Source organism: Kogia breviceps, chromosome 3 (genome assembly GCF_026419965.1).
Source record: "Kogia breviceps isolate mKogBre1 chromosome 3, mKogBre1 haplotype 1, whole genome shotgun sequence".
Taxonomy (NCBI): domain Eukaryota; kingdom Metazoa; phylum Chordata; class Mammalia; order Artiodactyla; family Physeteridae; genus Kogia; species Kogia breviceps.
The window spans coordinates 74,253,423-74,279,857 of record NC_081312.1 but is presented as its reverse complement, the minus strand read 5'-3'; the positions used below and the strand labels follow the sequence as shown (position 1 = coordinate 74,279,857).

Here is a 26,435-nt window from a genome sequence, read left to right as displayed (position 1 = left end):
TCCATTTCCCCTCTCTGGCTTCCTTCTCTCCTTCTCCTGTATGACGCAATTTATTACTCTGTTCAATTCTTCAGTCTAGACCTGCATCGGAGGCCACACCCCAGCTTACTCACCCCCTCACCCCTCTTTCCTCTGAAACTGCCCCTGCCGGGGCTTTTCTCTTCTGGCCCCACCCCTGAGGAGTCCTCCTCCTAGCTGGGTTCTTCTGGAACATGAAGAATATTCCACCTCATCTAGTGAAGGGAGGGGGTAGGGGTTCTCACCCCACCCTCAGGAAGATGTGTCTTCTCCCTCCCTTGCTCTGTGGTACTTCCTCTCTGGCCGACTTAGCTGATAGAACCTGGACCCCAGGCCAGGCCCCTGGCACTGGGACAGATCTGGGGATAGGCTACACCACTCTGTTCTCACCCTGGGATTGACACCAGCTTCCAACCAGTGCTCAGCAATGCCTTAAGTAAGTTTCCTGGGAGTGGAGGAGGCGGGGGGAGGGGGTGGTGAAGCCATAAGAGAAGGTCCAAAGGAATTTCCAAAGAAAGCCTGACCAGTGGTAAAATGACTTGGGAGGACTTAGTCTTGTCTCCTATCCATGAAATCCTCCCCATCCCTGTTATTCTTGGTGGGCCCTGGGAATCTCTGGAGTGAGTGGGTAGGTGGTTGGAAGAAGTCAGTGGGACTGAAGGTCTGAGGGCCTGGCAGGGGGAAAAGGAGCTGGCCTTTTGAGGGGTGTGGCATTGGTAAGGAAAGTCCCCACTTTGGTTCTGGGTTTCAGGGTCTCCTGAGGGAAGGAGGCTGAAGGGTCTGGAAATACTGCTTCTGCTGTTGCTATATATTTTGCAGTTGGGTCTGTGGGCAGGAAGGGGCCCTGTGGCCCAGATAGGAAATTAGTCTTTCTACTCAGCCAGATCCCCTTAAGACAAGTCAGTTGGCAGTGATGAGGGCAGTATCTGCGGAGGTGCATCTGATGCTGCTGATCTTGGAGACAGAGTAGAATACCCAGGCTAGGTGTGTCCAGGGTGTCAGAAAACCCTTGTCCCTTCCCTCAGGTGCGTGTCCGCCCTCGCTCTCCAGGTCCTTGCAATGGCCACAAACACTACATCTCCTGAAGCACCCTCCTTACCAGGTGTCATGTTGATCTCTCTGCTGGTTATCATTGTACTGTCAGTGGCACTGGCTGTGGGGCTGCCTGGCAACAGCTTTGTGGTGTGGAGCATCCTGGTAGAGATGCGGAAGTGCTCTGTCACTGCCCTGCTGGTGCTACACTTGGCCCTGGCCAACTTGGCCGTATTGCTCACTGCCCCCTTTTTCCTCTACTACACGGCCCAAGGCACCTGGACTTTTGGACTGGCTGGCTGCCGCCTGTTCCACTATGTCTGCGAAGTCAGCATGTATGCCAGCGTCCTGCTTATCACAGCCATGAGCCCGGACCGCTCACTGGCGGTGGCCCTCCCCTCTGTGTCCCAGAAACTCTCACCAAGACAGTTGCCTGGCGGGTGCTAGCAGGCATCTGGGTGGTGTCTGTCCTGCTGGCCACGCCCGTCATCTTATACCGCAAGGTGATGTTGGGACCGGACAACAGGAGCCTGGTCTCCTTCCCGGAGTACCCCAGCGAAGCACATAGGGCTCTCCATCTGTTCTTTGAGGTGGTCACCGGCTTCCTGCCGCCCTTCCTGGCCGTGGTGGCCAGCTATTCCGACATCTGGCGCCGGCTGTGGGTCCGGCGCTTTCGCCGCAGCCGCTGCACCGGCCGCCTGCTGGCCTTTATCATCTTGGCCTTCGCTGCCTTCTGGCTGCCCTACCGAGTGGTGAACCTGGCCGAGGCGGTCCGCGCGCTGGCGGGCAAGACAATGGGGTCCCAGCCGAGAGTCAGCGGCTGCGCCTGGCCCGCAAGCGCTCAGAACGCTGGCCTTCCTGAGCCAGCAGCGTGAACCCCGTGCTGTACGCATGCGCTGCCGGCAGCCTGCTGCGCTCTGCTGGCGTGGCCTTCGTCGCCAAGCTGTTGGAGGGCATCGGCTCCGAGGCGTCCAGCAGCCGCCGCGGGGGCATCCTGGCCCAGACGGTGAGGGGCGCCCCCTGCCTCTCCCGAACCTGGGCCGGGCCAAAGCCTCACTGCTTCCACCACCCTCTCGAGAGAGCGAAGCGAAGTCAACTAGGCCTGCGGAGTGGTGGCCGCGGAAGGACGCCTGCTTTCCTCCTGGGGGAATACGCCCACGCTGGCCTGACCCAATTCTTCAACCTCCTCTTACCCAGGTGGCAGGTGGAGCGGAAGAGAGCGAGGGGAAGGGCAAATCAGGGCAGAGTGGGAGCCTGGCCCCCACCGGCAGCTTTGCAATTAAAACTGAAGTCTGAAACTGGGTCAACCCTGTGTGGGGGGCATGTGTATTATGGCGGACTGGGGTGCTCCAGGTTGCCCTTATCGGTGTCCTTCTCAATAGGTGAGAAGCACATCCCTTAGTTTCCCATGATTTTCAGTTTTGGAAGAGACACAGACATAGAAATCAGACCTTCTTCCCTCCCTGCTTCTGAGGCAGGTGGTCTGCAGATCATACTGAGAACAACACAGGGCTGCAGACCCCTGAAGGAGCTGGCCAAGGAAGACCACCCACGTGGGCTCATCACTCCAGACTCCCCGACTCAGCGGACCTTCACTCCCTGACTTAGTGAAACTTCTGAGAACACTTAGCACTGCTGTGAGGTGTCTGCCCTGAAGGCTGTGATGGGTATCTTTATTAGCAGGACTCCAACTTCCTACCAGTAATCTTTGTCCTCTCAGTGTGAGATGTCCTAGGGGATTGCTTTCCTTCCCTGTGTCTCCCAAGGAGGCCTCACTTGAGAACCAAGTCATCAGATCTTATCCCCTAGAATTCTGCACATCAGCATTCTGCCAGCCCCTAAAACACTGGGGTGCAGGCTGGAGCTGAGGGCCTTCTGTGATGTGGTCACCCTTAGGAAATGAAGATTTGCAGAAGTGGAAAGGTTGAGTCATGCTTTCCTAGGGATGACTGTTGCCTTGGAGAGTCTTGGGCTGGCTCTGTTCTGACAGCGTTTTAAGAAGATGGTAGAGGCTTCCCTGGTGGCGCAGTGGTTAAGAATCCACCTGCCGATGCAGGGAATACGGGTTTGAGCCCTGGTCCAGGAATATCCCACATGCCGCGGAGCAACTAAGCCCGTGAGCCACAACTACTGAGCCTGTGTGCCACAAGTACTGAAGCCCACGTGCCTAGAGCCCGTGCTCCACAACAAGAGAAGCCACCGCAATGAGAAGCCCACGCACTGCAACAAAGAGTAGCCCCCGCTCGCCACAACTGGAGAAAGCCCGCGCACAGCAATGAAGATTCAATGCAGCCAAAAATTAAAAATAAATAAATAAATAAAATAAAAATATACGGTATTCGTTTTTTAAAAAAATAGAAGATGGTAGCGGCAGTGTACTTTTTGAATGTCTCCCATAAAAAAAGAAAGACAACTAGGAGAAAACCCCCAAATCCACGTGCAACATCTGCAACAAACTTAGGGTGTCAAGATATCTCCCATGGGGCTTCCCCAGTGGCGCAGAGGTTGAGAGTCCGCCTGCCGATGCAGGGGACACGGGTTCGTGCCCCGGTCCAGGAGGATCCCACATGCTGCGGAGCGGCTGGGCCCGTGAGCCATGGCCGCTGAGCCTGTGCGTCCGGAGCCTTTGCTCCGCAACAGGAGAGGCCACAACAATGAGAGGCCCGCGTACAGCAAAAAAAAAAAAAAAAAAAAAAAAAAAAAAGATATCTCCCATGGACCCCAAAATATGAGCAAGGGGGAATGAGCCCTGGGTGCTTCAAGACCCACGTAATATCGGCAAATGTGCAGAAGGATGCAAAAGGAAGCAGGGGGGAATCTGAGGGACCTGAGAACAGGAGACCCTCAAACTGTCTACAGGTTCTTGCTAGAAAGCATGGTGGGTCCGTTTGAGAATAGCAGCCAAAACAGAGAGGGTCCTAATAGATTATTTCCCAGGCCTGGCCTCCCGCCCATGCCACATAGTAAGCACATAACAGGTGCTTATTTAGTGTTTGTTGAATGAATAAAGATCAAATGACATTTTACTGGAGATTTTTTCCAGTATTTGTGGATGGGGAGCAGGAAAGGACAAGTCTTTGTTTTGAGTCATGTGGATAAAATCCTTTCTGCTTCCAAGGATACAAAACACTGGAATCACGTTGGCAGGCAGGCAGGAAGGCTGAGGCAGTCATCTTGCTGAGCTTGTGAGAAATAATCACTCCTTTTTAACACACTCATGTTCACACTTGCACGCACACACTCAGTTTGGCCTGAGAAGAAGCCATACTTCTGAGAGGCGAGGAGAAGATGCTCCCCAGATATACTAGTAGCTTCTGACATCAATTCTAACCTAGACATACCAGAGTATCTTTATTGAGGATCTTATAGGTGGGAGGAGGGGGTGGGGTTCTCAGCCTAGGGTGGCTGAGGGAGGTCCAGTTCGTGTCAAATCTGTGTTCAGGAAGTAGGTGCAGAGCTGCCCTTTGCCTTTGACCTTGATGATGCCCCGGCTATAGCAGGTGTAGCCTAAGGACTGCAGTGCGCAGGCTGTCTCTTCGGTCACCTGCAATTGGAGGGGGGTGAGCGAATGTGGGAGTGGCCCTATCCCTATCCCCCTGCCCCCATGTCTCCAATGTGGCTCCCTCACTTGGATCTTGCCCAGGACGCCTGTACTCTCCATTCGGCTGGCCACGTTCACCGTGTTGCCCCAGATGTCGTATTGTGGTTTCTGGGCCCCAATCACTCCAGCCACTACAGGTCCGTGATTTAACCCTGATAAGAAGTATGGTAAAGAGGGGCCCTGGAGGGGGGATTTCGAGGAAGCAGAGGGGAAGATGAAGCTCAAGGAGCTAGGGTGAAGGACCTAGGGGCCTTGGAGAAAAAGAGGAGGGGCTGGAGGAGTGCGACTTAGGGAAAGAATTGGATGGATCTCATAGCTTCTGGCCCAGCAGCTTCATGCTCCATCCCAAGGGGTGAGTCTGGAGGGGGCTCCTGGGGTGAGCTGGAGAGCAGCTAACAAAGGATTCGGGAGAGGGAGAGCTTGCGAAAGTGAGGAGGAGGTCCCAGACTGTCCCAGCAAGGGAGGGTCCTCACCCACACGCAAGCGGAAGTTGTTGAATGAGTGCTTGTTGATGACGTCCAGCTTAGACCCAAGGGCCACGGCAAACTCTACCATGGTGCCAAGGTGGCTGCAGCTTTGCTCAGCATCCTGGAAAAGGGCCGGCCCACCAGGATGGATCAATGAGGTCACAGGGATAAGGCCCACTTATAGGCCCACCAATGAGAGCCCCAGACGAGGGTTAGTAGGAAATGAAGGATCGCTGTACCTGCTGAGCGTCCTGTCCAGAGGTGGCGTTCAAGCCTGTAGCTGCCATGTAGGTGCTGCAGATAGTTTTGATTTTCTCCACCCCACTGAACTTGGGCTTGGAGAGCAGCTGTACGGAAAGGAGGCTGTGTCCCCAGTCTCTCTTGCTCTCTCCCAGAAGCCCAGCCCCAGGATTTTGGAAGCTAAAGGACCAGTTGTGGGGTCAGGGATGGTGGCAGGAGGAGAGTTGGTAGTGGGCAGAGTTGCTGGGGAGGGCCGAGCTGGGGGATCAGAGGAGGACCAGGAGGACTGGGGAGGGAGGATGGGCCTCATGGCCGGGAGGGCGAAGTGGAAGGAGGGACTGGTGGGAAATTCTAGGATCCAGGTCATAGGGTCTGGGGGGACCTTTCAAGTTGTCACCTCATCAAAATCAGCAATTATCTCATTGAGCAGCCGCAGACACTCTAGCCCCTCATGGTTGATGCTGGATTCAGAGTAAAACTCCTTAAAGTCTGGGACTGAGGCGAAGAGGACACAAACACACTCGTAGGACTGGTGGTAGAGGTCCTGGGAGGGCAGGAGGTTGGGGTAAGGGGCTATGCCACGTTCTTCCCCCTTCTGGGTCCACATGGGTCCTCCTCCCTTTGTCCACACTCCTCTGCCTTGGTTTAAGAAGGATCGGGAAGGAAGGAGAGGGGTAGGGCCAGGTTACCCCAGGGATGTGACTCAAGAGTTAAAGATTGGGTCTCATTGCAATTCCAGGAGAGACAGAGGTTCAGAGTCAAGATGACCTCACAGCAACGTGAAGGGAGTCTCTTTTGGAGCTGGGATCATGTCCATGGGAATGATCTGTACATCCTATCTTATTGCTGAAAAGTGTTAAGTCAGTTAAGACAGCTTACAAAGATAGCTACAGTTTGGAAGATAAAATGAAGCAATAATAGCCTCCAGAACTTTGAGAAAAGGATTTTGCTGTTCAAACTCAAAAAAAAGCAATAATAGGGAAAGGGGGAGTCCTCATTAATCCTAGATTCTGGCTCTGAGCTTTCTAGTACCCAATGAGAAGACAAAAACAGGATCAGTTACCAGATTTCCGGTGTCTATAAGAGAAGAAACCAGGAGAAGCAGAGCTACTACTGATCTTGAGAGCAGAGAGCATGTGGTGAGGCACAAAGCTGCAACATAGCCCCTGAGCCATTTCTTTTAACACCCTCTTGATACACGCCAAGAGCATTTCCACAGCAGACAGTGTGAGGTGGTGGTGGTACAGAGAAGATGGTGTGGATATGTGAGTGACCTTCTGATCTTCTGACTGTAGCAAGATATTTGAGGATCTAGAGCAGCATCATTCAACCAAAATTTCTGTGGTGATGGAAATGCCTATTATATGTGCCTCCCAATATGGCGGCCACTAGCCACGAGCAGCTGTCGAACACTTGAAATGTGGCCAGTGTGACCGAGGAAGTGAATTTTCTATTTTCATTAATTTCCATTTAAATGTCCACACAAGGCTAACAGCTACCATACTGGATAATGCAGGGCTAGAGAGACTGGTGGACTGTGTCCTTCACACAATTCCCATCGACACGCGATGAGGCTTCTGAAGTGTAGAGAGTGGCCATTAGAGAGGACACTCCTTCCAAGTAAGAGCTTGGGATGTGGAGATTCTGTGCTCACCAAAGACAGAGCCTAAGATCTTGTGAAAATGGAGGCACCTGACAGGCACAGAGGCTCGGGCAGCCACCCAACCCATGGTGCAGGAGTCCAGAGAGGATGGGGCAAGCCAAGACTTTCATCGTCAGGGACTCAGGAGCTGGGGGTGGGGAGTCACCTCGTTGCGCCGATTCTGGCCGATGAACTGCGGGGCTACATGCGCGGGGAGCACATTCTCCAAGAGCAGCCGAGTCAGGTTTTCCATCGTCTCTGTTTCCTCCTGCTCCTGCCTCAGCTTCTTCTTCCACAGGAAGTCCAGGCGGCAGTAATACTCATTCTGGGGAGGGTCACCACAGGGCCATGGGAAGAGACAGTACAGGGGGAGCCCCAGCTCCTGAGTGTTCACCCCTCACTCCATGACGCTTAAAACCATACCACACCGCTAGTTTAGAGAAAAGGCTTAAGGTGCAACTCTGCCTGGGGAGACTGCCTTGAATCTAGCTAGATTCAAACTAGCGAGGACAGGAGTGGCAGCAGATTTTTTTTCTTAAGCATGATTCTCTTAGATTGGGATGGGAGGGAGGAGGGGAGGGGAGAATGTGAGGGCGCTCCCCTCAGGGAGTGAAGGAGAAAGAAAGGGAGCAGGAAGGTTCACTTAGAAGCTTCTAATCGATACACCATTTGGGCTCCACCCTGGAGAGCTGAGAATAAGGGAAAGACTAAGTCACATATATGGGGACCCCGCCTCACCCTTCCTAGGGAGGCCCTGGAGGGCTGAGCTGGGAGACTTACCTGCCGAGCCAGGACCAGGAGGGTGAAGAAGAAGATGAAGAAGGAGATTGCTCCCATCAGTTTAGGCTCCTTCAGCACCCCTGGCCTGAGGAGGCTACAGATCAGGGCTTCCCTTTGCCCAGCCCCTTCTTGATGGCCTCTCCGCCCCGCCCCCCACATCCCGCACCAGTGCCCACGTAGCCCTCGGCCTCCCTCTCCTTTTGCCCTGTGGGTGGTTCAGACAAAGAGATGAAAACAGTTCCGCTCTGTCCCATCGCAGCCTGTGCCCCACTGTGCAGCGGCCATGCGCACCTGGAGTCCGAGGCGCCCAGATAGAGGCGGGCGATGAGACAGTCGGACAGCCAGGCGTGGGAGCGCAGGAAGAGGGAGCAGGAGGCCGCCAGCCACAGCAGGAGCAGCAGCAGCTTCAGCTCGAAGCTCAGGTGCAGGAAGAGGGAGCAGGAGAGGGAGCCCAGCGCGCAGCAGTGCACGGAGTACTGGGCGCCCGGCGGGGCGGTCAGGGGGAGGGGCATGTCCCGCGGGCAGCGGCGGGGGCGGGGCCTCCCCAGGGCTCCTGTCCTGCCCCTCCCAGGGTCCAGTCCTATCAGGAGGGCGGAGGGTGTCGGCCACACATACACACACACACACACACACACACACACACACACACACAAACACACACACACACACCCCGAGTGTGACTTATATCTGTCCCGGTCCACAGGATGAAGTGTTCTTCAACTGAGGGGTGGGGGAGGGGCGGAGGAAGGCTCTGGAGAAGGAGATTCAGGGCTGTGAGGGATACTCACTGGGACGCTGATGAGAGGCAGGGACCCAGGGAGCTCCCAGGAGAGGTTGGAAGCCGTGGAGGACACATTGGGAGCCCGGAAAGGGCAGCTGGATGCTGCCGGGAAGAAGACCTGCAGAAGGACACAGGAGCTGAGGCGGGCGGGCACAGTGGTGGCTTGTGCCCGGTTGCAGCTGACCCAGGGATGAGTTGCGGCCAGACTCCTCCAAAGGGGCGGAGCCTGCTCTCTCTAGTTGGTGAGGGAGCCTCAGCGCTGGGGTCCTCGCTGGCGGGGTCGGGGGTGTCAGGGATTGGGGGAGTGGGTGTCCTGAGCACTAGTCTGTCATGGATCCACTGTGTGATCTTTTGCCAGCCACTTAACCTCTCTGGGCCCCAGCTTCTGCTTCTGTAACTTAAATGGGGGATGATTCCTAAGGTGCTTTTCAGGGATAGAATTCTAGGAATGATTCTAAGTTCTGAAAAATCAGCCAAACTCAGCTTACAAAATCATAGTGAGTAAGGTAAGTAAGTAAGGTCTGCATACATAGAAAAAAGATAGGAAGGATATCCACCAAAGTGTTATTAACAATGATTACGCCCAGGTGGTAGGCTCTGGGCAACTATAATTTTCTTTTATACTTGTCCAACATTTCCAGCATCCCCTGGCCTTAGTCCAGCAGTCCTCCCAAATCCAGGGGTCCTCTTTCAACCTCTGGCAGGTCCAGCATGCCCTAATGGGGGTGAATAGGGTCCCCTCTCTCTCACCAGGCTGGTAATGGCCATGGAGAAGACGAGCAGGATGGTAGCGGTGCCCAGGGCAACTCGCAGTCCGGGCCGCGTGGCCACTAGCACAGACAGTGTGGGCAGCCAGTGCAGTATCTTGGGGCCTTTCAAGACACACTTCTGTGGAAGGAGCATGGGAATCTTAGCCATGGGGCTCGGGCATCCACTGCTGGCCAAGTCGTGGTCAGGGCCCCAGCCCGCCACTCTACCCCCAAGCCCACCTCACCGTCAGGTGCTCTGAGAAGCAGACGAAGAGGAGGAGGAAGAAGAGGAGGAAGGTGATGCTATAGGTGATGGTCAGAGCTGGGGGCCTAAAGAGAGACAAGAGCGAGGCCTTTAAGAGCCAGAAGAGGCTTTCTGTGCGCTAGGAGGGTGCCCTTCAGTCTGGTTGGGAGACATGGGGAAAAGTGGTCCTGGGGATCTGAACCGGCTGCTAGTGAGGTCTAGGCTGATGAAAGGCGTTACATGCTGATCTGCGAAAGCTGAGGGGTCAAGGACAGTACTGGGATAAGGTAGGGACAATATTGGAAGGGGACAGGGGACTCACAGAGTGGCCGAGGCTGCATCAGACTGGTCTCTGTGCTTTCAGGTCAAAGCTCTTTCATCTGGCTGAGTTTTGAATAAGTCCTCACCCCTCCTAGCAGTGAACTGGGAGTGAGGACCTACTCTCTAAGCTCATTTGCTGTGAGGTTTGGACTTCCCAATGGGAACAAAACCTCCTTCATGGGACTGTTAGAATTGAAAGACAGGTATGTGAAAATGCTTGGGGTACATAGAAAGTCCACAGGATGTAAGATAGTAAGATGAGGGCTACGATTACTAGTTCCCCAGACCACATGTTTCCATTTCCTCTGTGGCTCAGTGCCCTGAGCCAAGGGGAAGTGGGCAAGGGAAGAAAGTGTGGGTCAGGTGTCTGGAAGAGCCAGGGGTTCTGTTTTTGAGAATCGGGGCTTCCCTTGCCTAGGGATCTCTCACCTGTTTGTCACCAGCATCTGGATGATGAAGTTGGAGAAAAAAACCAGGAAGGTGCAGGCTGCGTAGTATTTGAAGGCGGGGAGAGCAGAGAGCCGATACTGGAAGGGAGGGGGTTGGTGGAGACAGGGCACCAGTGCTGCCCATCACCTTGAAGGTGTCAGTCCCAGGCAAGGAGTGGGTCCCCAGCCTCACTGTCCCCTCTCCAGTTCCGCTCCAGGTAGCCTCTACCTGTTCCCCAAGGAGCTGCCCTCCTCCCTCCCATCACCACCCAGTAATTCAATAGATGGGTATGAGCCCTTCACCCGCCAGGGTCACAAACTGGGCCAACCTGGGGAGGGGAGGTGGGACCACAGGGCCTGCTCCCTTCCCAGGGTGGAGGAAATGAGGTTGGGAAGTCCTATGGTGACATCCCCCCAGTCTACCTCTTTCTCCATCTCCTTCTCTCTGAAGTACAGTGTCAATGGGTTGAAGTCCTCTGACTGTTTCCACTGTCTGGTGGAGGGTGGGGGCAGTAAGCCCAGAAGAGGGAGGGGCAGGGAGGAGGGCGTGGTCAGGTGAGTCAAAGGGCTGGAGCTGGGAAAGCTCTCCCTTCCTTCCAGGTCCTACCACCCCTCCTCTACCACATGAGCCCAGGCCTCCAGCCCTCCCAGCCCTCTCCTGCTCTCCGTACTTTTGAGAGTTGAGCTGTTCGATGACTTGGAAGAACTTGGCATCCCCGGTGTCCAGTTCATCATCTAGTCCCCTTGGGGTACGGCTCCTGCACAGTGAGAGCCCAGCCTGTCACCAGGGAGATCCTCGAAAGCATCTGGGCAAAGCAGGAGCAGCCCCCCAGGGAGTATGGAGGTAGGTCACTGGGCCAGCCCCACTGTCAAAGTTGTTCAGGCCTCCTCACCGGTCCAGGCTCCACTGGGGGCTGAAGGAAGACAGGGCCTTCTCCTGCAGGGAGAACACAGGGATGGGGGAAGATGAATGATGGTGAGCATCCTCCACCATGGTGGAGCCTCTCTGCAGTGAGGCATTCCATTATCTACACCCAGCCTTGACTTGAGCATTTGACCTGGCTGCTTCCCTTGCCTCTAATGAACTCTCTCTCTCTATCTTTATCTCTCCCTGTATATCTCCATTTCTATCTCCATCTCCATCTCTATCTCTACGAAATCCCACCTACCCTCAAGGGAAGGTTCGAACCATATTTACTTCTTCCAGCTTCCTCCTGACTCTTTGGACTCCCAGAGTCTCTATACTCTCTGATTTCCTCATGGTTTCTATCACTTAGGAGGCAACCTTGGATCCTCTGTAGGCATGAGTGGCTGTTGATTTCTTGTCTCATCTTCCCTAAGGACTGCAACAGATTCCAAAGGCAGTGACTTGCCCATCACCCCATGCCAAAAAATCCCTGTTGGTTGAAACTGGAATAGCAATGCAGAACACTCTGAATCTCCTCTGCCCTTTCGCGGTGGTCAGGCTCAGCTGGGAGGTGGTGAGGGAGGGAAATGAAAATGGAGAAGAAAGGGAAAGAGGAAGAGAAACAAACCTGGTTACAGTCACTCTCTTCTGCACCAAAAGGAATATGCAATGTGTGCAGAGATGTGAGAAGAAGCGCGCAAGCAGGTGAAGACAAGCACCAAGGAAGAGGGCGAAGATGTATGGTGACCGTCCTTCCCCACTCGCCTGGCTCATGTGAAGGAAGCAGGGTCACAGGGGGCCACATCATCCCCCAAACCAAAACCTTGTATATGTGAGAGGAGCAGAGGGAGAGACAGAGAGCGATTGAGAGGTATGTTCTAGGCATGGTGCCATCTATGCATCTATGCCTGATCCTCACTTTTATCAGACTACCTACCTGCACTCCCCATCCGGGGCCCCATGCCTATAAGTTATCTGAAGGCAGGGAAAACATCTTATTCACTTCTGTCTTTTCAAGAACTAACCTAGTGCCTGCAACATAGTAGGTGCTCAAAGATTGTGGAAGGAAGGAAGGAAGGAATGGATGGATGGTAGTCACCCCACAAATAGCACCCCTACTAGTAGGCTGAGTGTGATTCTCAGGATTCCTGACATTTGAATGAGATCCTGGGATATCAGGGGCTGAGAAGGGAGTCTCTGGGCTGGTGAGGTCCTACCTCAGGAGATACCTTAGAGCAAGGGATTCCCACTCTGCCCTGAACTTCTTAGCCTGCATGCTAGTGGGGGGTTGGGGAGTTCCGGCATGGGTTCTGGGGTCTTCCCCACCACGGGGATTGTACCCAATATTGTCTTACAGCCCCTGGGCTCCCGGCAAACCCCTTTTGACCCCACCCCCACTGGGAGGTCTCATCCTGCAATAGTCAGCTGGGTCTTGGGCTCTTCCTTCCTCTCCATCCTGCCAGCTTAGCCCTCTGTCTGCTCCCCTTCCCCATTCTGAGGCTTGAAATTAAGCACTCAGCCGCTGAGCCACTGCTGCCAAGGTCCCCCCACTCCCCACTCCCCACTGTTCCCCACTGATCTCTGGCCTGCTTTCCTGCTGGACGGGAGAGGAGTGGGCATGGGACACAGAAAGGGTACTCTATAGTCACCCCATAGATTCAAGCAGGTCTACCTAGTAGAGAAGATTCTGGGAAGATCTGTGGATAGGTGGTTGGGAATGCTGAACAGGTTTTGGGCAGATCGGGTAAAATGGAGGAGAACGGGCTGAGGAATGTAATCCCAGGGCAAGCCTTTAGGGACATGGCCTGGGTCCCTGCATGAGGGGGTTCTGGCCACTTGTCATCAAGTACCAACCTCAAGAGTTGGCTGGTGGAGGAGATCCAGGCTCCTCCAGCAGCTGGTGAATCACTGACTACCTTGAAGTGCTATGCATTGATTAGCCAGTAACTGGCCCTAACTTCCCCCAGATGAGGGGTAGGCTGGCTCCCCTCTCTCCCTCCCCCCTCCCACCCACTCATGGTGATTTCCTTCTTCAAGGCCATGAGAGATGTTCACTGTCACCTCATTTTATCTGTGTACAAGTGTTGGAGAGTAGTGGCAACAAGCGATTGGCCCCGCCTTCCTGGTCCCAGAGGGGACTGAAGAAGAGAGCGTGCAGCCGCAGGACTGAACTAAACAGAGACACTTCCTGGTGGGAATAGGTGTGCAGCACTGGCCTCAGAGTGAGGAGGAAGTATGGTACCAGGGGAAGGGGCTTTCCTGAGTAGAGGCTGGGGAGCAAGGGACATGGTGTCTGTGGGATCTTGGGTTGTCTCTGAGCTGAGCTCAGAGAGCAGTCATCTTTGCCCTTTCTCTGGAAAGAAGAGCAAGGAAGGTCCTGAACCAGTAAGTAGGGTGACCAGAAAGTTCGGGACCTTGTGATATCAAGTGACTCACTGGTGGTGGGGGTGGGAGGGGCTGGAAGTGGACAATGGGGGTGGGTTTACGTAAGTGCTGGGCTCATGAAGGAGGTGCACGTACCGGGAGAGGGGTGGAGGTGGACACAGGGCTCTCCACATGGCTCAGGTGGGCGAAAGGCTTGGCTGCACCCCAGGACTCCAGGTAGCGGGTCATCAGCAGTGACGGACGCATCTTGGGGCCCTCAAGAGAGGACAGCAACCCGCCCGCAGTGCCCTTCTCGTCCTCCTCCTCAGCCTGGGGCACATGAGGGCTGAGAGTCAAGATCACAGACCCTTCCCCATTCTCCCCACACCCCTTAAAGGCTTGTGTCCCCTCCCCCACGATACACACTTCAGGACATAGGAGCTCAGTCTCTGGCATGGAAGAGATCGAGCCCATTGGCTGTGGATAGTTAGGGTGGGCCAGCCCATGGGGTCCAGGCTGGGCTCTTACCCGGGGATCGATGACAAGGTAGGTTGGCTCCCCTAGCTCCCGAAGGTATGGGTCCCCGTGTTCCATGGCTGCATCCTCCACAGCATAAGCCCCTGCCAGCAGTGCCAGCGTAGCCCCTGTGATATGTACTCGTCTGGAAGGAGGGGGCGGTGGGAATCAGAAGGGAGGGCTTCCAAATCTCTCATTTCTCTCGAGGATCATTCCTGGAGGTCTGACTTCAAGCAAGGCCCTGTGCTACAGGAGGTGTCTCCCAGCTCCCCTCCTGGTACCCCAGGATCTCCCCGAGCCCCACTTGGGGACATGCCCATTTTAAAGAACTATGAAAACCAGGCATGTGGGAGGCCTGATTGGGCTCTTGCTAGAGCCTGCTGGAGCCCCAGCTCTCACCCTGGCACTCCACTCGCCTCCATGTGGTTGGCCAGAGTGACGTCATGCGACCAGACATCATACTGCCATTTCTGCAGCCCGATGACCCCGCAGAGCACGCTGCCCGAGTGCACACCCACACGCATGTTGATATCCACGCCAGTGGCTGCCCGAAGTTTCCTGAGCAGAGTGTGTGGAGAACAGTCTGAGTGCTGCCTTCAGCCCTACCCATGCAGCACCCCTCCCTCTCTCCGAGATGACTTCCACTACCCTACCTGCCCCCACCCCACATCCATCCTGCCCACCCGAGCTGACCTGATGGCCCGGCACATGTCCAGCCCCATGCGCACGCAGTTGATGGCGTGGTCTGGCAGCGAGAGCGGCAGCCCGGAGACACAGTAATAACAGTCTCCCAGGATCTTGATCCGCATGCATTCATGCTCCTGGGGGAAGGGTGTACAGGGGGAGGGGAGCACCTGGTTAGTGGTCAAAGGAGGCAAGAGGGAGTTGGGAAAAGTGGGAGCAAATGTGGTATTCCTGAAGAACTTCTGAGGTTGGGATTGTCTAGGTCAGATCGAGGGACTCTCTTAACTTGATACGGGGCTGGCTGAGGTCTGCTATGTGGATGTCTTTCTCAGAAGGGCTTCTGAAAGGTTGGGATGTCTGTGGCTCTCTCCAGCTTTGGCATGTGTAGCATGTATCCAGATTTGAGCATATGAAAGCCACCTCAGGATTGAGGGTTTTTGTTGGGGGGGACACCCAAGATTAAGTTGCTTAGGGGCATCCCTGGGGACTGAGAAGGTAGCTGGGCTGAGGATGCAGAGGGCAGAGACTTCCCTTGGAAGGGCCTCCTAATGTTAGTGCATCCGAAAAATCTATCTAGATTTGGTTGCAGTGTCCAGAGACACCTATGCTGGGGCTCAGAGCCTGTTTGGGGGTGTTGTGGTTGGGGCATCTGTGAGGATGTTGAAAGATCTCTCCAGGTTTGAGGTGTGCAGTGAGCAGTTGCATACCTGGGGATATTTGAGAGGGTTTCCTCCCTGCAGTGGAGTATCTGGGAGCCCACATGGACTTGGAAGTGGGACTGGGATATTATAAGGCAGGATTTTCCCTCGGAAGGGGCTCTCCAGGGTGGGGAGTTGGAAGGTGGGGAAGGAAGCCCCCTCTGACCTTGGCGATCTGGTCGAACTTGCCAAAGAGCTCGTTGAGCATGAGCACCAAGTCCTTAGGAGAGCACTCACTGGCCAGCCGCGTGAAGCCCACGATGTCAGCATACAGCACGCTGGGCAGGGCAGACCGCATCAGTGGGTCTGGGGGCTCAGCCCACATTCCCTCCCATCTGCCATCCTTCCTTATACCTCACTCCCTGGTGCCTCTTGACATAGAGGCTGTGGAAGTTGTTGGTGCTCTCTGGCCGTGACCCCTGTCCAGCCTGCAGCCGTGCCATGATCTCCGCCTTCATCTCTTGGGCCAGGTAGGCAGGAAGGATGGACAAGAGAAGGTGTTCCTGGGGGAGGCGACTGTGAGCACCAACACTCCTACCCCTAAAACCAGAAGCCTCAACCCCCCAAACCCTCAGGAGCCCACAGACTTCCCCAGCCCCAGAGGTGTTCCCAGGGCGCTGGCCCAGGTCCTCCCCACCACCTACAGCCGAGCGCCACCCCTGCCCTGCGCTGATCACCTTTAGGGACTGAACTTCCAGCACCAATACCGGAATTAGAGCCCTTCGTTTAGTATCACAACGTTCTAAAACGCTTTCACAAGCTTCAGTTTGCTTGAGCCTCACAGCGGCCTTCCACGGTGGGCGATAGCCACATTTTACAGAGGAGGAAACAGAAGGTCAAGCGACCCTCCCAAAGTCATTCAGCTTCCAGAGCCCGGCTGTGTGATCTAAACAACTCCTCTCTCCGAGCCCCGGTCCCTCCCGGCCTTCCGGGCCCAGCGGACCTGGTGCTTCTTCTCGGTGTCGAGTCTCCGGCGGGAGTGCAGGGAACTAAGCGCCTCCCGGAACGTGGCGCGCAGCGCGCGCTCCATCAGCGCCTTGTGGTATGCTCCGGCCACGTTCCCGCACAGGAACAACACCGCGTTTGCTGCCAGCTGTGGGGAAGGGTCAGCCTCAGAGGGAGCTGCACCCCGGGGTCGGGCGGCTATTGTGTGTAGCTGGATTGGTCTCTGAGAGGGCTGAGGAGGACTCTGCAGTTAAGAGACCGAAGTATTTCGAGGCAACGGATGCCACACTGTGGGACTCATAGGCGGCACTTCTCCTCCCTCCCTCCCGACCCCCGCCCCAAGCAGAATCTTGGCTGCTGCACCAACACAGCCTCTTAGGTCTAGAAACCTTTGCGCGTACGTTTCCTCTGCTGGGAATACCACTTCACCATCCCCACCCGCGCCGCAGCACAACACTACTCAAGCTCCAATTTTTACATTTTCTGTGATGGTTCCGTCATCCACATCTGTCCCCACCACCCCGGTCCCCTGGCGAACTCCCTTCCCCGTGGTCCCAGAGCCCTCTTCTGGCGTTTGCAGGCATCGCGCTGCGCTCTGTACCAGCTCCAAGAGGGCACGGTCGGGGTTTGTGTTTGTACCCTGCGCCCAGCGTTGCGCCCTGCCTTGGAGTCACAGCTCATCAAACGGTTGGTGAATGCCCAGAGGTAGCAAGTAGCGCCCAGCGGAGCCAGCCTAGGACGCAGTCTGTGCTCCCTGCGTGCTCACCTGCGGCAGCAGCGCGGGCTGTGTGTCCGGCTGAGGCCCAAGATACAGCCCGAGGACCAGCAGGTGTGAGAGTGAAGAGGCGAGACCCGCGGCGGCGGCGTCCCGCATGCCCAAGGGCAACATGGCATACACGGTGAAGATGACAAAAAGGAAAAAGGACACCTGGGGGAGACGGGCGCGGGAAGTTGCACGCTTACACTGCTGCGTGGCTCCTCGGGGCCTGGGTGCGCGTTGGAGGCCCGGGAGTCCCCTCCCCACTGCTCGGCCCGCCTCACCTGGTCCCAGGCGCTCACCACGCCCCCGGTGAAGAGGAAGCCGTGGCCTAGCGCGAGCAGCGCTGCCCACACGAGGCCGGACAGGGGACGCGTCCAGCGCTGCAGTCGCTGCTCGCGGGAAGCCAGGCCCAGCAGCAGCGAGAAGCCGCCCAGCCCGCACAGCATAGAGGTCAGGAAGCCCGGGTCTGAGGCCAGCTCCTGGCGGGGAGGGGGTACATGAGGCAAGATTGGAGTGTGGAGTTTGGGGAGCTTGTCCAAGGAAAGGAGGAGTGGGCAGTCCCTCAGACCCGTTCTGAAAACTGTTTCAAACCCAAGTAAGAAAAGCAGGAAGGGCACCTTCACTTGCCATTCATATTAGGTCGAATCACATGAAATTGCTGATAATCTGGTGTGGGGTTTTTTTTGAGTTTAAGATGCTGCCTTCTCCCTCTCTCTCTTTTTTCTTTTTTAACATCTTCATTGGAGTATAACTGCTTTACAATGTTGTGTTAGTTTCTGCTGTATAACAAAGTGAATCAGCTATATGCATACGTAGATCCTCATATCCCCTCCCTCTTGCGTCTCCCTCCCACCCTCCCTATCCCACCCCTCTAGGTGGTCACAAAGCATCAAGCTGATCTCCCTGTGCTATGAGAGCCAGCAGTCTCCTGTGATTCAAACTACTATCTCACTGGCTTGCTGCAGGGAGACTGAACCTTGGGCCATCTACCCAGAAGACCTGGCTCCAACCTCATATTGGCCATTTGTGAATCCAGGAGCTTTCTGAGCCTCAGTTTTATTGGAACTAAAGCACCCCTCCCACCCTCACCTGGGATCCCAAAGCAAGTGAGAAATTCCAGCTTACAGAAGGCACTTAGGCATGAGTGTAGCCAAATCTGATCAATTGGCTGGGGAGATTCCCTGCCGGAGGCCAAGGCTCGGAGTTTCAGGCCCCGCCTGCCCCCCACCCCCAGGCAGAGCTTGGGCAGGGGGGCACCCAGAACCTCCCTTGCCTGCCTGGGAGCTGGATCTCGCCATCACCTCAAGGCGTAGAAGCCCCCCACTCCCACCCCGTCTCCACTGTTTGTCCCCACCTCTTCCTGGACTTGCAGGAGGACGGGCAAGGATTGGTCACATCCAGTGGTTTTCCCACCTTGCCTCCGAAATGTGAAAAGAAAACTTGGAGCAGGATACTTCCAGAAGTGGAATTGAAGATCCCCTTTTCCCCCCACAAAAGAAACTGGAAACAGGTTCATTTTGGAACTAAATGAGAGCGGGGTGTAAAGTGTCTTCTGGGACTCTGTGGGTACAAATGCCCCACGGCCCCTAAGAGGGAAAGAAAACCAGGAAGCAGATTCCCACAGGGCCCAGTGTAATTCCACCCCCCACCTCACCCCCCCGCCGGAAAACTGGAAATTCCGGTGTTGGATTTATTCTCGGACCAGTACATCACAGAAGCTTGTAAGGTCTGAGGTCTGTCAGTGCCCGCAGAGAAATGAGAAGCCTCGAGGGCTCAGCTATCTCCTTGTGTAGACCCGGAGACTGGCCCAGAGAGGCAGAGAGACTTGTGCAGGGTCACTGCAGTTCCTAGCAAGGTCTAGCACTTGTTTCCCGGGTCCCAGCCAAGAAAGCACATTGAAAAGAAGATCCACGTGGGACTACCCTGGTGGTGTCCAGTGGTTAAGACTCCGTGCTTCCAATGCAGGGACCGTGGGTTTGATCCCTCGTCGGGAACTAAGATCCCACACGCTGCAAGACGCGGACGAAAAAAGAGAAAAGAAAAGAAGACCCACACGTCCCAACCCTGAAAATGCCCCCGAGGCAGTGACCCTCCCGCTGTCTCCGAGGAGGCACCATGCACTGGAGCCCCGCTCCCTGCCCCCCCCCCCCACTCACCCTGCCGCTGGCCCAGGCAACAGCGAGCAGCGCCAAGAGCCCGAAAAGCACGATCACCAGCAGCAGTAGCAGCAGTGGGTACTGCTGGCTCAGGCTGTAGTAGGTCTCGTAGAAGAGGTCTTCGCTGGGAGGCGGCCGGGGACTGAAGAGGCGGGCCATGGTCTCCCCTGCCCACAGCTACACCTTGGGGTGACCCCTGGGGCTGAGGGGGGCCAGGGTGTGTTACTGTCTGAGGCCCCAGCCAGCCCCAGCCGTGCCGTCCTCACCAGGTCCAAGCCGCTTGCGCCCGGACCTCCCAACCTCGCTATCCCACCTCCTCCCAGGCACTCCCTGTGGCCTCCCTGCCTTCTCCCAGTTGGCAGTGAAGGGACTGCTCGATCCTTTGCTCCTCCTTCCTCAAACCCAGACTGCAGAGGTGCTCTAGCAAAAGCCAGGGGCACAGGATTTGAGGGTTGAAGCAAAGGAGCCCCGGCTACCCCCTTTCCCCCAACTCACTGCCGCAGCTGCACGGGCTAACCCGGGGGCAGGTTTCGGAGTCACACTGGCTGCTAGGCTATGAGCTCTGAGCCCCGGGCGACAGGCACTTCCCTCCCGGCGCCTCGGCGCCCTCCCACTTCCCCGGTGGGACAGCCCGGCCCTTCCTGTGCCCTAGCCGGACTCCGCAGGCCTCCTCCCCCACTCTGATTGTCTCTCCTAACTCCACAGCCTCCCCACATCTGCCCCCTCAAGGAAGAGGAATGCGGACCACGGGGGAGATGCAAGGGGTGGGGTGGGCTGAGCCAAGCGTCAGATGTCAAAATGGGTTCAGAACCTTGGATGTGGGGAGACTGAGGGTGGGCTGGAGCGAAGGCTGGCAAGGATGCAGGGAAGAAGAACATGGTGCCATACGGGGGCTAGGTTCTAGGTCAGGATGGGAGGCGATCATTCCCTGCTCCTCCAGCCTAGATGGCAGCACTGTGGCCTATCTGAGTGGTCCATACTCCAGTGCTGTCCAGCTCCAGGGGAGGGCACATCTGCGTGTAGGTTTGTGGACCCATTGTCGTTGTCCGCTCCCAGACACCAGCTGAGAATCAAAGGGTTCCAGTGCCTCCATGGAAGCAATGTGTGCATGGGTGTATGCAGCGGAGGGAGGTGTTAGTGTTCGGGCTGACCTACGAGAGACTAGGGGCATCATGCAGGGCCAAGATGTGCTGGGGTCTGCGAATTCCCATGGCGAGCCCCCTCCCCAGGACTCCACTGCCAAGTCTCCACAGCCCAGAGAAAAGGTGGTGGCAGGACCACAGCTTCTGTCCTCAGGGTTTGGTTTAGGGTGGGGTCTGGGCCTGCTCTACAGGAAGTGCTCTGCCCTGAGATTAGAGCTGCCCAGGAGCCAGACCTCCAGGATTCCTTCCTGCTGCCGCCAGCTGGGCCCTGACCTTGTGTGGCACAACTCTGCCCACCTACAGCTCTCAGCACCCCCCTTCCGGCCCTAGCCAGACACCGAAGCGCCTTCTACTCCCTCGATGTCAGCTCCCCCGCCTCTCATCCACATCCGTTCCCGCCCCTGGCTGAAGCTTTAGCCTCGTTCGTGGTGCTTTGGTTAAAATTCCACCACATTTATTGACTCCTGGGGCCACAAAGACAGTTCGGGTGCAGGCCTGATGGCCCTCAGAGAAAGTCTAGGCTAGCTGCCTCAAGTCCAGGAGGCAGTTTAGAAGCTGCTTCAATTCCTGCTATTATGATACCAGCCCTGTGGCCCACTCCAGGCTTTGGGTTCTTGCTGCTCTTCTTCGAACCTATTCCTTGGGGGTGCGCTGGGGGTCCCTATCCATGTCCCGACGTGCCAGGCCCTGCACGGATGAGGCAGTTCTTCCTTGTATAATCATATGGTTGTTGTTTCCAATCTGTACCCCTTGGCTGTGAAGTATGGTAAGAAGCCGTGGCCCTTTAAGAGAAAGAGTGATGAAGGTGGGAGGGTTAAACGTTCTCGAGCCTCAAAGTGAGGAGGAGTAGCAGGGTGGAGAGGCAGTGGCACCTCGCGTTCACCCTGGGGAAATGCAAGTATGGGGTCTCGGCCTGCCAGTGACTGGGACAAGGTGTGCCTTCAGCCTTCCTCTTCAGGCTGTACCTTCAGAATTGGCTTTGCAGAAGCTCAAGAGGAGTGGCAACTAACATCTGAGACTCTGATATTTGGGTCTTTTCTGATGGGAAACCCTCTGGGCATACATGGCAACAATGGAACAGAATTCAGGGGTTCACAGAGCTAGTGTTAGGGAAAGTCAGACGGCTCTGGGGCAAATCCAGGCTTTGCTGTGTGATCTCAGTGGATGTCAGTTTCTTCATTTATAAAATGAGAAAGTTGGGTTAGGTGGCCTCTAGCCCTTTCTCATTCGCCTCCCCAAGTACCCTGGGTCTATATTTGGTCTTGAGGAAGAAGCTGGTGGAAGAACTGAGCAGGGGAAAGGAAGGAGGAAGGAGTGGGGAGTGGGTACCTGGTACTGGATTTGGCCCTGGCGCCCTGGAAGGCCAGTTGGTGTCACATCTCTCAGCCCCCTGCAAACAACACAGGGCTCAAAGGCCCCCTGTCCTGGGCCTTGTTCCCCTACTGAAGACCCCCTCAGCCCCAAGTCTCCCCTAGCAAGGGGACAGGATGCACAGGGGTCCTAGTGCATCCCCTAGTCCTACCAATGTCTCACCTGATACCCTTGGGGTCCAGGACCTGGGTCCAATCTGAGGTGGGGCTGGGCTTCTGGTTTCTGACAGGTAAGGTCTCTGGATTTTGAGGAGGTCAGGCTGTTGAATCTGAAGAGGTCTCTGCTGTCCAGGCAGGCTGAACTTGCCCTCTCTGGGTCCTGATGCTCTCAGGAAGGTTTGTGCATTTTTCAGGAACAGACCTGGGGTACCCCTCCAGATTCAGGTTCATCATTTCAGAGACCATGGAATCATGGCTTCCTGTGGTTCCCCCAGGGCCATCCATTTCTGTACTTTCCAGGCCTGGCTTGAGGACAGACAACAACCTGCTGCTGCCCCTGTGCTCAGACAGGAACTCCTTTACCTGCAAGGATGGGGAGCTGGCTGGGCATGGAGGTGGGAAAGCCAGAGCAAACCCAAGGGAGGAGTGTCTTGGTCCATATCTGTTGCCTGGGAACTCAGAGATGGGGCGGGGACACAGGGGACAAGAGTCAAGGCTTAGAGAACAGTGGTCAGTGGGGAGTCATTGGGTGGCCAAGGGAGCCACGTTGTGCCATCCTGCCCAGCTCCTAGGTGGGGTGAGGGCATTGGGCACTCACTGGGGAGACTGCAGCATTCATCTTTTTACCAGATACATCTCCTTTCTTTACCAGATCGAGGACTTTCTGGGTGTTTGGTCGGCATTCTGGAGAGAAGGCAGAGTGGGTGGCAGGTGAGCAAAACTTCTTTTCCAGTGAAAAGCCCCTGTTGACAGATCCAGGCCTACCTCAAGTGCCAGCTAAGTGGCCAGCGCACCTTGGAAGGAGGGCCTTTTCTGGGGCTCATGGCTCCAGCAGTGCTGCATTAAATCCTTCAGTACTTCCAAGCCAGGATCTCAGGGCCAGACTGGGGCAGCTCAGTCAATGCAGGCCGGATCTGCCTCTCACACACTGCTTCCCACAGCAGTGATTTATGGCCCACTACTGGGGTGTGGGTGTGAGAAGAAGGCATTCAGAATATGAAGGCCACCTGCACCATCACGGAAAGGGGCAGGGAGTGTAGGAGATGTGAGGAGGGAGTAGGGCCGTCTGAGCAGGTAAACAGGAAGAGGAGGGCTTGAGGATTGGGGATTTGGGGGAGAGGGCACCTGAGGTGAAGGATCTTAGAGTCTGCTTAGAGTTTTACTCTCAGCTTCTCTTCCGGCTAGCACTGCCCACATTAGGATCCCAAAGCTGCAGGAGACATAAAGCTGAGGCCTGACCCAACTGCTCACAAGACTCCTTTCCATATACCATCCCTTAGAAGGACCCAGAGAGGTGTAGAAATTGGGGATGTATGTTTGGAGTGGGTACCTTACCTGTAGACATCACTGGCCATGGAGGCCTTCCAGTTTATATCAGCCAACAGTTCTGGGGCCAAGTAAGCTGGGGTGCTCTCTGACTCCCCAGATCCTGGCCCTGACTGTCAGCCTCCCAGAAACGTGGACAGGCCCAAATCAGCCAGCTGCAAAAGGAGATAAGAAGGAGGAGATAGGGGATGGACAGAGCCTAGCAGCCTCCAGAATCCTTTCCTCTCCCCCACAGAAGGTGCAGGCCCTTCTGTGCCTGCACAGATATTATGGTCCCAGCCTCGTAAAGGGGGTATGGAGGGTTAGCGGAATGGTAGGACCAGTGGGGCTCCTGGTTGGAGGTCTGGGTCCCCGCTCCATGGGGTTGGGTCAAGGTCTGAGTCTCCTGGACAAGGTCAGTCACGGGTCTTTGGAGGCCCCCATGGGGTGGACCCATGGAACTGACCATGTTGGCCAAGGCATCTATCACCTGGTATGGGATGGGGGTGCTAAAGCTCCTGGATGAGCCTTAACATTTGGGCAGCCCTGTGTCCAGAGGGAGATGCTGAGGGTATTCAGAAGACAGGGCTGCAGCAGGTCCTCTGTCCAGTGGGTGGGGCTGGAGCAGCTCTGGGGCAGGACCTTGTCCAGGGGTTGGGCTGTGTAATGGATGCATTGACCTTGGCATGCAGCCCTGAGTCCAATAGGACGTTGGGGGGCTTGAGGTCCCTGTGTAGAAGCATGGGGTTCTGGCTGTGCGGGTAACATATCCCAAGCACCCAGCTCCTGCAGCAGGCAGCAGAGGAGCGGCCACAGCCTTGGGCACTGGGGCTGTAGCAGCACCGCCAGACAACCGTTCTCCATAAATTGAGTCACCAGAGCCGGCCCAGACATGTACTCCCACTCCAGTTTCTTTGTGACCCCCAGCAGGGGCAGCACATGATTGTTACACAGGCTTGCCATGGCCTTCACCTCCCTGGATATCGCCAGCCAGCACTCAGGTGAGGGTTGGAGCCGAGCTCCCTCCTGGGAAGATCCTTCCCTTCCTCACTCAGGCCCTGCCACGCAGCGGCCCCTCCTCCTCCGCCCAGCCTCCCAGACTAGACACCCGCCCGAAAAGCGAAAAGCGGCTCGGGGCACTCACGAGTTCACGATCTTCACCGCTACTTCGAAACCCCAAGTCCTGTGCTGTGCCCGGAAGACAGCGCCAAATCCGCCTTTGCCCATGAACTCCGGGTTCTCCACTTCCTCTATGGGCACCAGCGGGGCGGAGGTACCGCTGTGCCTGGGAGAGGGGGCCTCATCACCCGCTGGCCAGGGCCCCAAGGCGGTGCAGGGACCCCCAAGTCCCGTGACTCAGCTTGTGTGGGTCAATTCAATTCAATCCCCAGCCTCCCCCGTGTGCCCTGGCTTTGGCACCTTCTATGAGCGAGTCTGTGGGTGCAGTGTGTGTGTGTGTGTGTGTGTGTGTGTGGCTGCGGAACCATAGCTCACTCTCCACTCACCATAACTTAACACAAGACATCAGGCTGGAAGGTGCGAGAAGCTTCTGGAAGTTGCGAGCCTACACGGATGGAAGAGGGGTTGGGGCCCGGGAGAGGGGTCAGTCTCCAGACCACTGCACGGATTCTGCTTACCCGCTTGCTTTCTCTACACTGCCTGAACCACTTCCTTTGACGGAAGCCTCTGCAGAGGGCGGGGGCAGGGGGAAGGGGGTGCCGGTGGGGTGCTGAACGGAAGCTAGCGCTGTTCCTTGGCCAGGTTCATCGTCACTGGGTATGCAGGGCTCCACGGAAGGAGTCCTCACCTTCTAGGAACCCACAATTAACCGCTTTCTAAGCTGGCGTCTCTCCCTTCTGGCACCGGATTCCCAGCTCCACCACCAAGCCTGGGACGGTGAGGATTGGGGGAGATGGTGCTGAGGAGGACATTATGGTCCTACACTTCCGCTCTCCTGCAGCTGCCTTAAGGTCACAGCTAACACGTGTCTAAAGCTCACTGTGTAGGAGGTACATATTAGCGATTAGCTTATGTAATTCTCACATCAACCCTAAGGAGATAGGTACTGCTTTTGTTACTTCTTTGTAGGTGAGGAAGCGGAAGCGCGGATAGTGTAAGTACTTGGTCCAGGCGTGTGTGGAACTGACCTCCAAGCCTGGCTCTGAACCATCAAGCTTTGCTATTTTCACATAGGCTTCAGCTGGTGGGGGAGGTGGCTGGGATAGGTGTGAAGCAGCCAACAGTCGGCATTCCTGCCCTTGGTAGTGATTTGTCGGCTGGAAAGACCAAGACCCACTCCCAGGATGCTGTGGTCAGGTAGGCGAATTGGGCCAGCCAGAGGGTTGCTGATATTGTGGTGTATACTGCAGTGGAAACACCTCAGAGCCTCTCTGCCCTCTCCCACCACGGCAAATCCGCCATGCAACTTCTCTAGTTAACAAATGTTCCTGACAAGCATATACTCTGGACAAAGGCCCTGGAGAACTCAGGAGCAACGGGAGCCTTAAGGATTCAGGGTAGACAGAAGGCATCCATATTTTACCTGCCCAAGGCCTGACCATGGCTAGAGGTTGTGGAATTAGATATAGCCAGCCTTAGGCACTCAGTTTTTTGGGGGAGACCCAACCCTGTGGGTCATGGGTCATGGGCCAGGACTCACTGGAGGGTGCTCACCTTGGTGTGAACTTTCCATTCTGCCCAGTGGTCCATGGACCCTGCTAGTTGGAGCAAAAGTGGCCAGCAGTTAACTGTGGTTTCTCGAGCACCTGGAACTCCAGGATCCACATCATGAATTCTGGTGGTCAGTCCATGCTATTTTCAACCTATTTAGGGAATTCTTAGACTGTAGTCTCTTTAAAAGCTGGTACATGGTATGTACCCAATAAATACTTGCTGAATTGAACTAATAAATGAACAACCAAAACTTTTGAGGCTTCCTTAAGATGCTGATCACCCCAGCTGAAACTCCATACTCATTGGGAGGGGAAAGGAGGTTGGGCTTCTTCATGGTTTAGGGTTTCTTGCCTGCACCTGCACAGCTGACAGAATCCATCTGAAGACTTTATTATGGTGATATGGTGGTATCTCACAGAATATAAAGGCAAGTTTGGCAGGTCCTCAAAAAAG

General features: G+C 55.7%; 3 protein-coding genes across 14 annotated transcripts; 1 reads left to right on the top strand and 2 right to left on the bottom strand.

Annotated features, from left to right (window-relative positions):
* Positions 1-1,077: 1,077 nt before the first annotated feature.
* On the top strand, positions 1,078-2,150 carry LTB4R (leukotriene B4 receptor). Its single transcript, XM_059057526.2, is given in 4 exon segments — positions 1,078-1,465; positions 1,468-1,836; positions 1,839-2,062; positions 2,064-2,150. Coding segments are annotated over 4 exon segments (1,068 nt in total).
* Positions 2,151-4,374: 2,224 nt separating this feature from the next.
* ADCY4 (adenylate cyclase 4) lies at positions 4,375-19,956 on the bottom strand. 12 transcript variants are annotated; one of them, XR_010839603.1, is made up of 26 exons: positions 19,829-19,937; positions 19,334-19,535; positions 17,459-17,656; positions 17,184-17,345; positions 16,416-16,565; positions 15,827-15,975; positions 15,639-15,750; positions 14,784-14,911; positions 14,490-14,648; positions 14,103-14,235; positions 13,731-13,904; positions 11,197-11,240; positions 10,975-11,061; positions 10,727-10,796; positions 10,305-10,402; positions 9,556-9,640; positions 9,312-9,449; positions 8,569-8,679; positions 8,072-8,256; positions 7,781-7,874; positions 7,167-7,325; positions 5,756-5,997; positions 5,358-5,465; positions 5,125-5,239; positions 4,679-4,803; positions 4,375-4,594 (listed from the first exon to the last, which is right to left on the bottom strand). XR_010839603.1 is itself a non-coding variant. In XM_059058436.2 (26 exons), the coding sequence occupies exons 2-26, from the start codon at positions 19,490-19,492 to the stop codon at positions 4,442-4,444; spliced, it is 3,234 nt and encodes a 1,077-aa protein (XP_058914419.1). In that variant the 5' UTR covers positions 19,493-19,535; positions 19,829-19,956; the 3' UTR covers positions 4,375-4,441. The 12 variants fall into 12 exon arrangements, 5 of the variants coding, with proteins under 5 accessions (XP_058914419.1, XP_066884749.1, XP_066884750.1 ...); XR_010839601.1 differs by having other exon boundaries at positions 5,358-5,538; positions 5,756-5,902; XR_010839605.1 differs by having other exon boundaries at positions 5,358-5,538; positions 5,756-5,853.
* A 1,152-nt stretch (positions 19,957-21,108) lies between these two features.
* Positions 21,109-24,834, bottom strand: RIPK3 (receptor interacting serine/threonine kinase 3). The gene is given in 13 exon segments (XM_059057525.1): positions 21,109-21,257; positions 21,805-21,865; positions 22,009-22,037; positions 22,040-22,367; positions 22,603-22,688; positions 22,799-22,876; positions 22,879-22,965; positions 23,168-23,214; positions 23,340-23,485; positions 23,990-24,088; positions 24,090-24,305; positions 24,450-24,594; positions 24,815-24,834. Coding segments are annotated over 13 exon segments (1,491 nt in total).
* Between the last annotated feature and the right edge of the window lie 1,601 nt (positions 24,835-26,435).

What these genes read in the sequence shown, in the direction of transcription:
- ADCY4 (XM_067028648.1), bottom strand. Translation starts at nt 19,492, where the DNA reads ATGGCCCGCCTCTTCAGTCCCCGGCCGCCTCCCAGCGAAGACCTCTTC. An exon ending in ACACCGAGAAGAAGCACCAG is followed by an intron (nt 15,976 to 16,415) that starts GTCCGCTGGGCC and finishes CGCCTCCCCCAG; the next exon opens with GAACACCTTCTCTTGTCCAT. An exon ending in CCATGGCCATTACCAGCCTG is followed by an intron (nt 8,680 to 9,311) that starts GTGAGAGAGAGG and finishes GTCCTTCTGCAG; the next exon opens with GTCTTCTTCCCGGCAGCATC.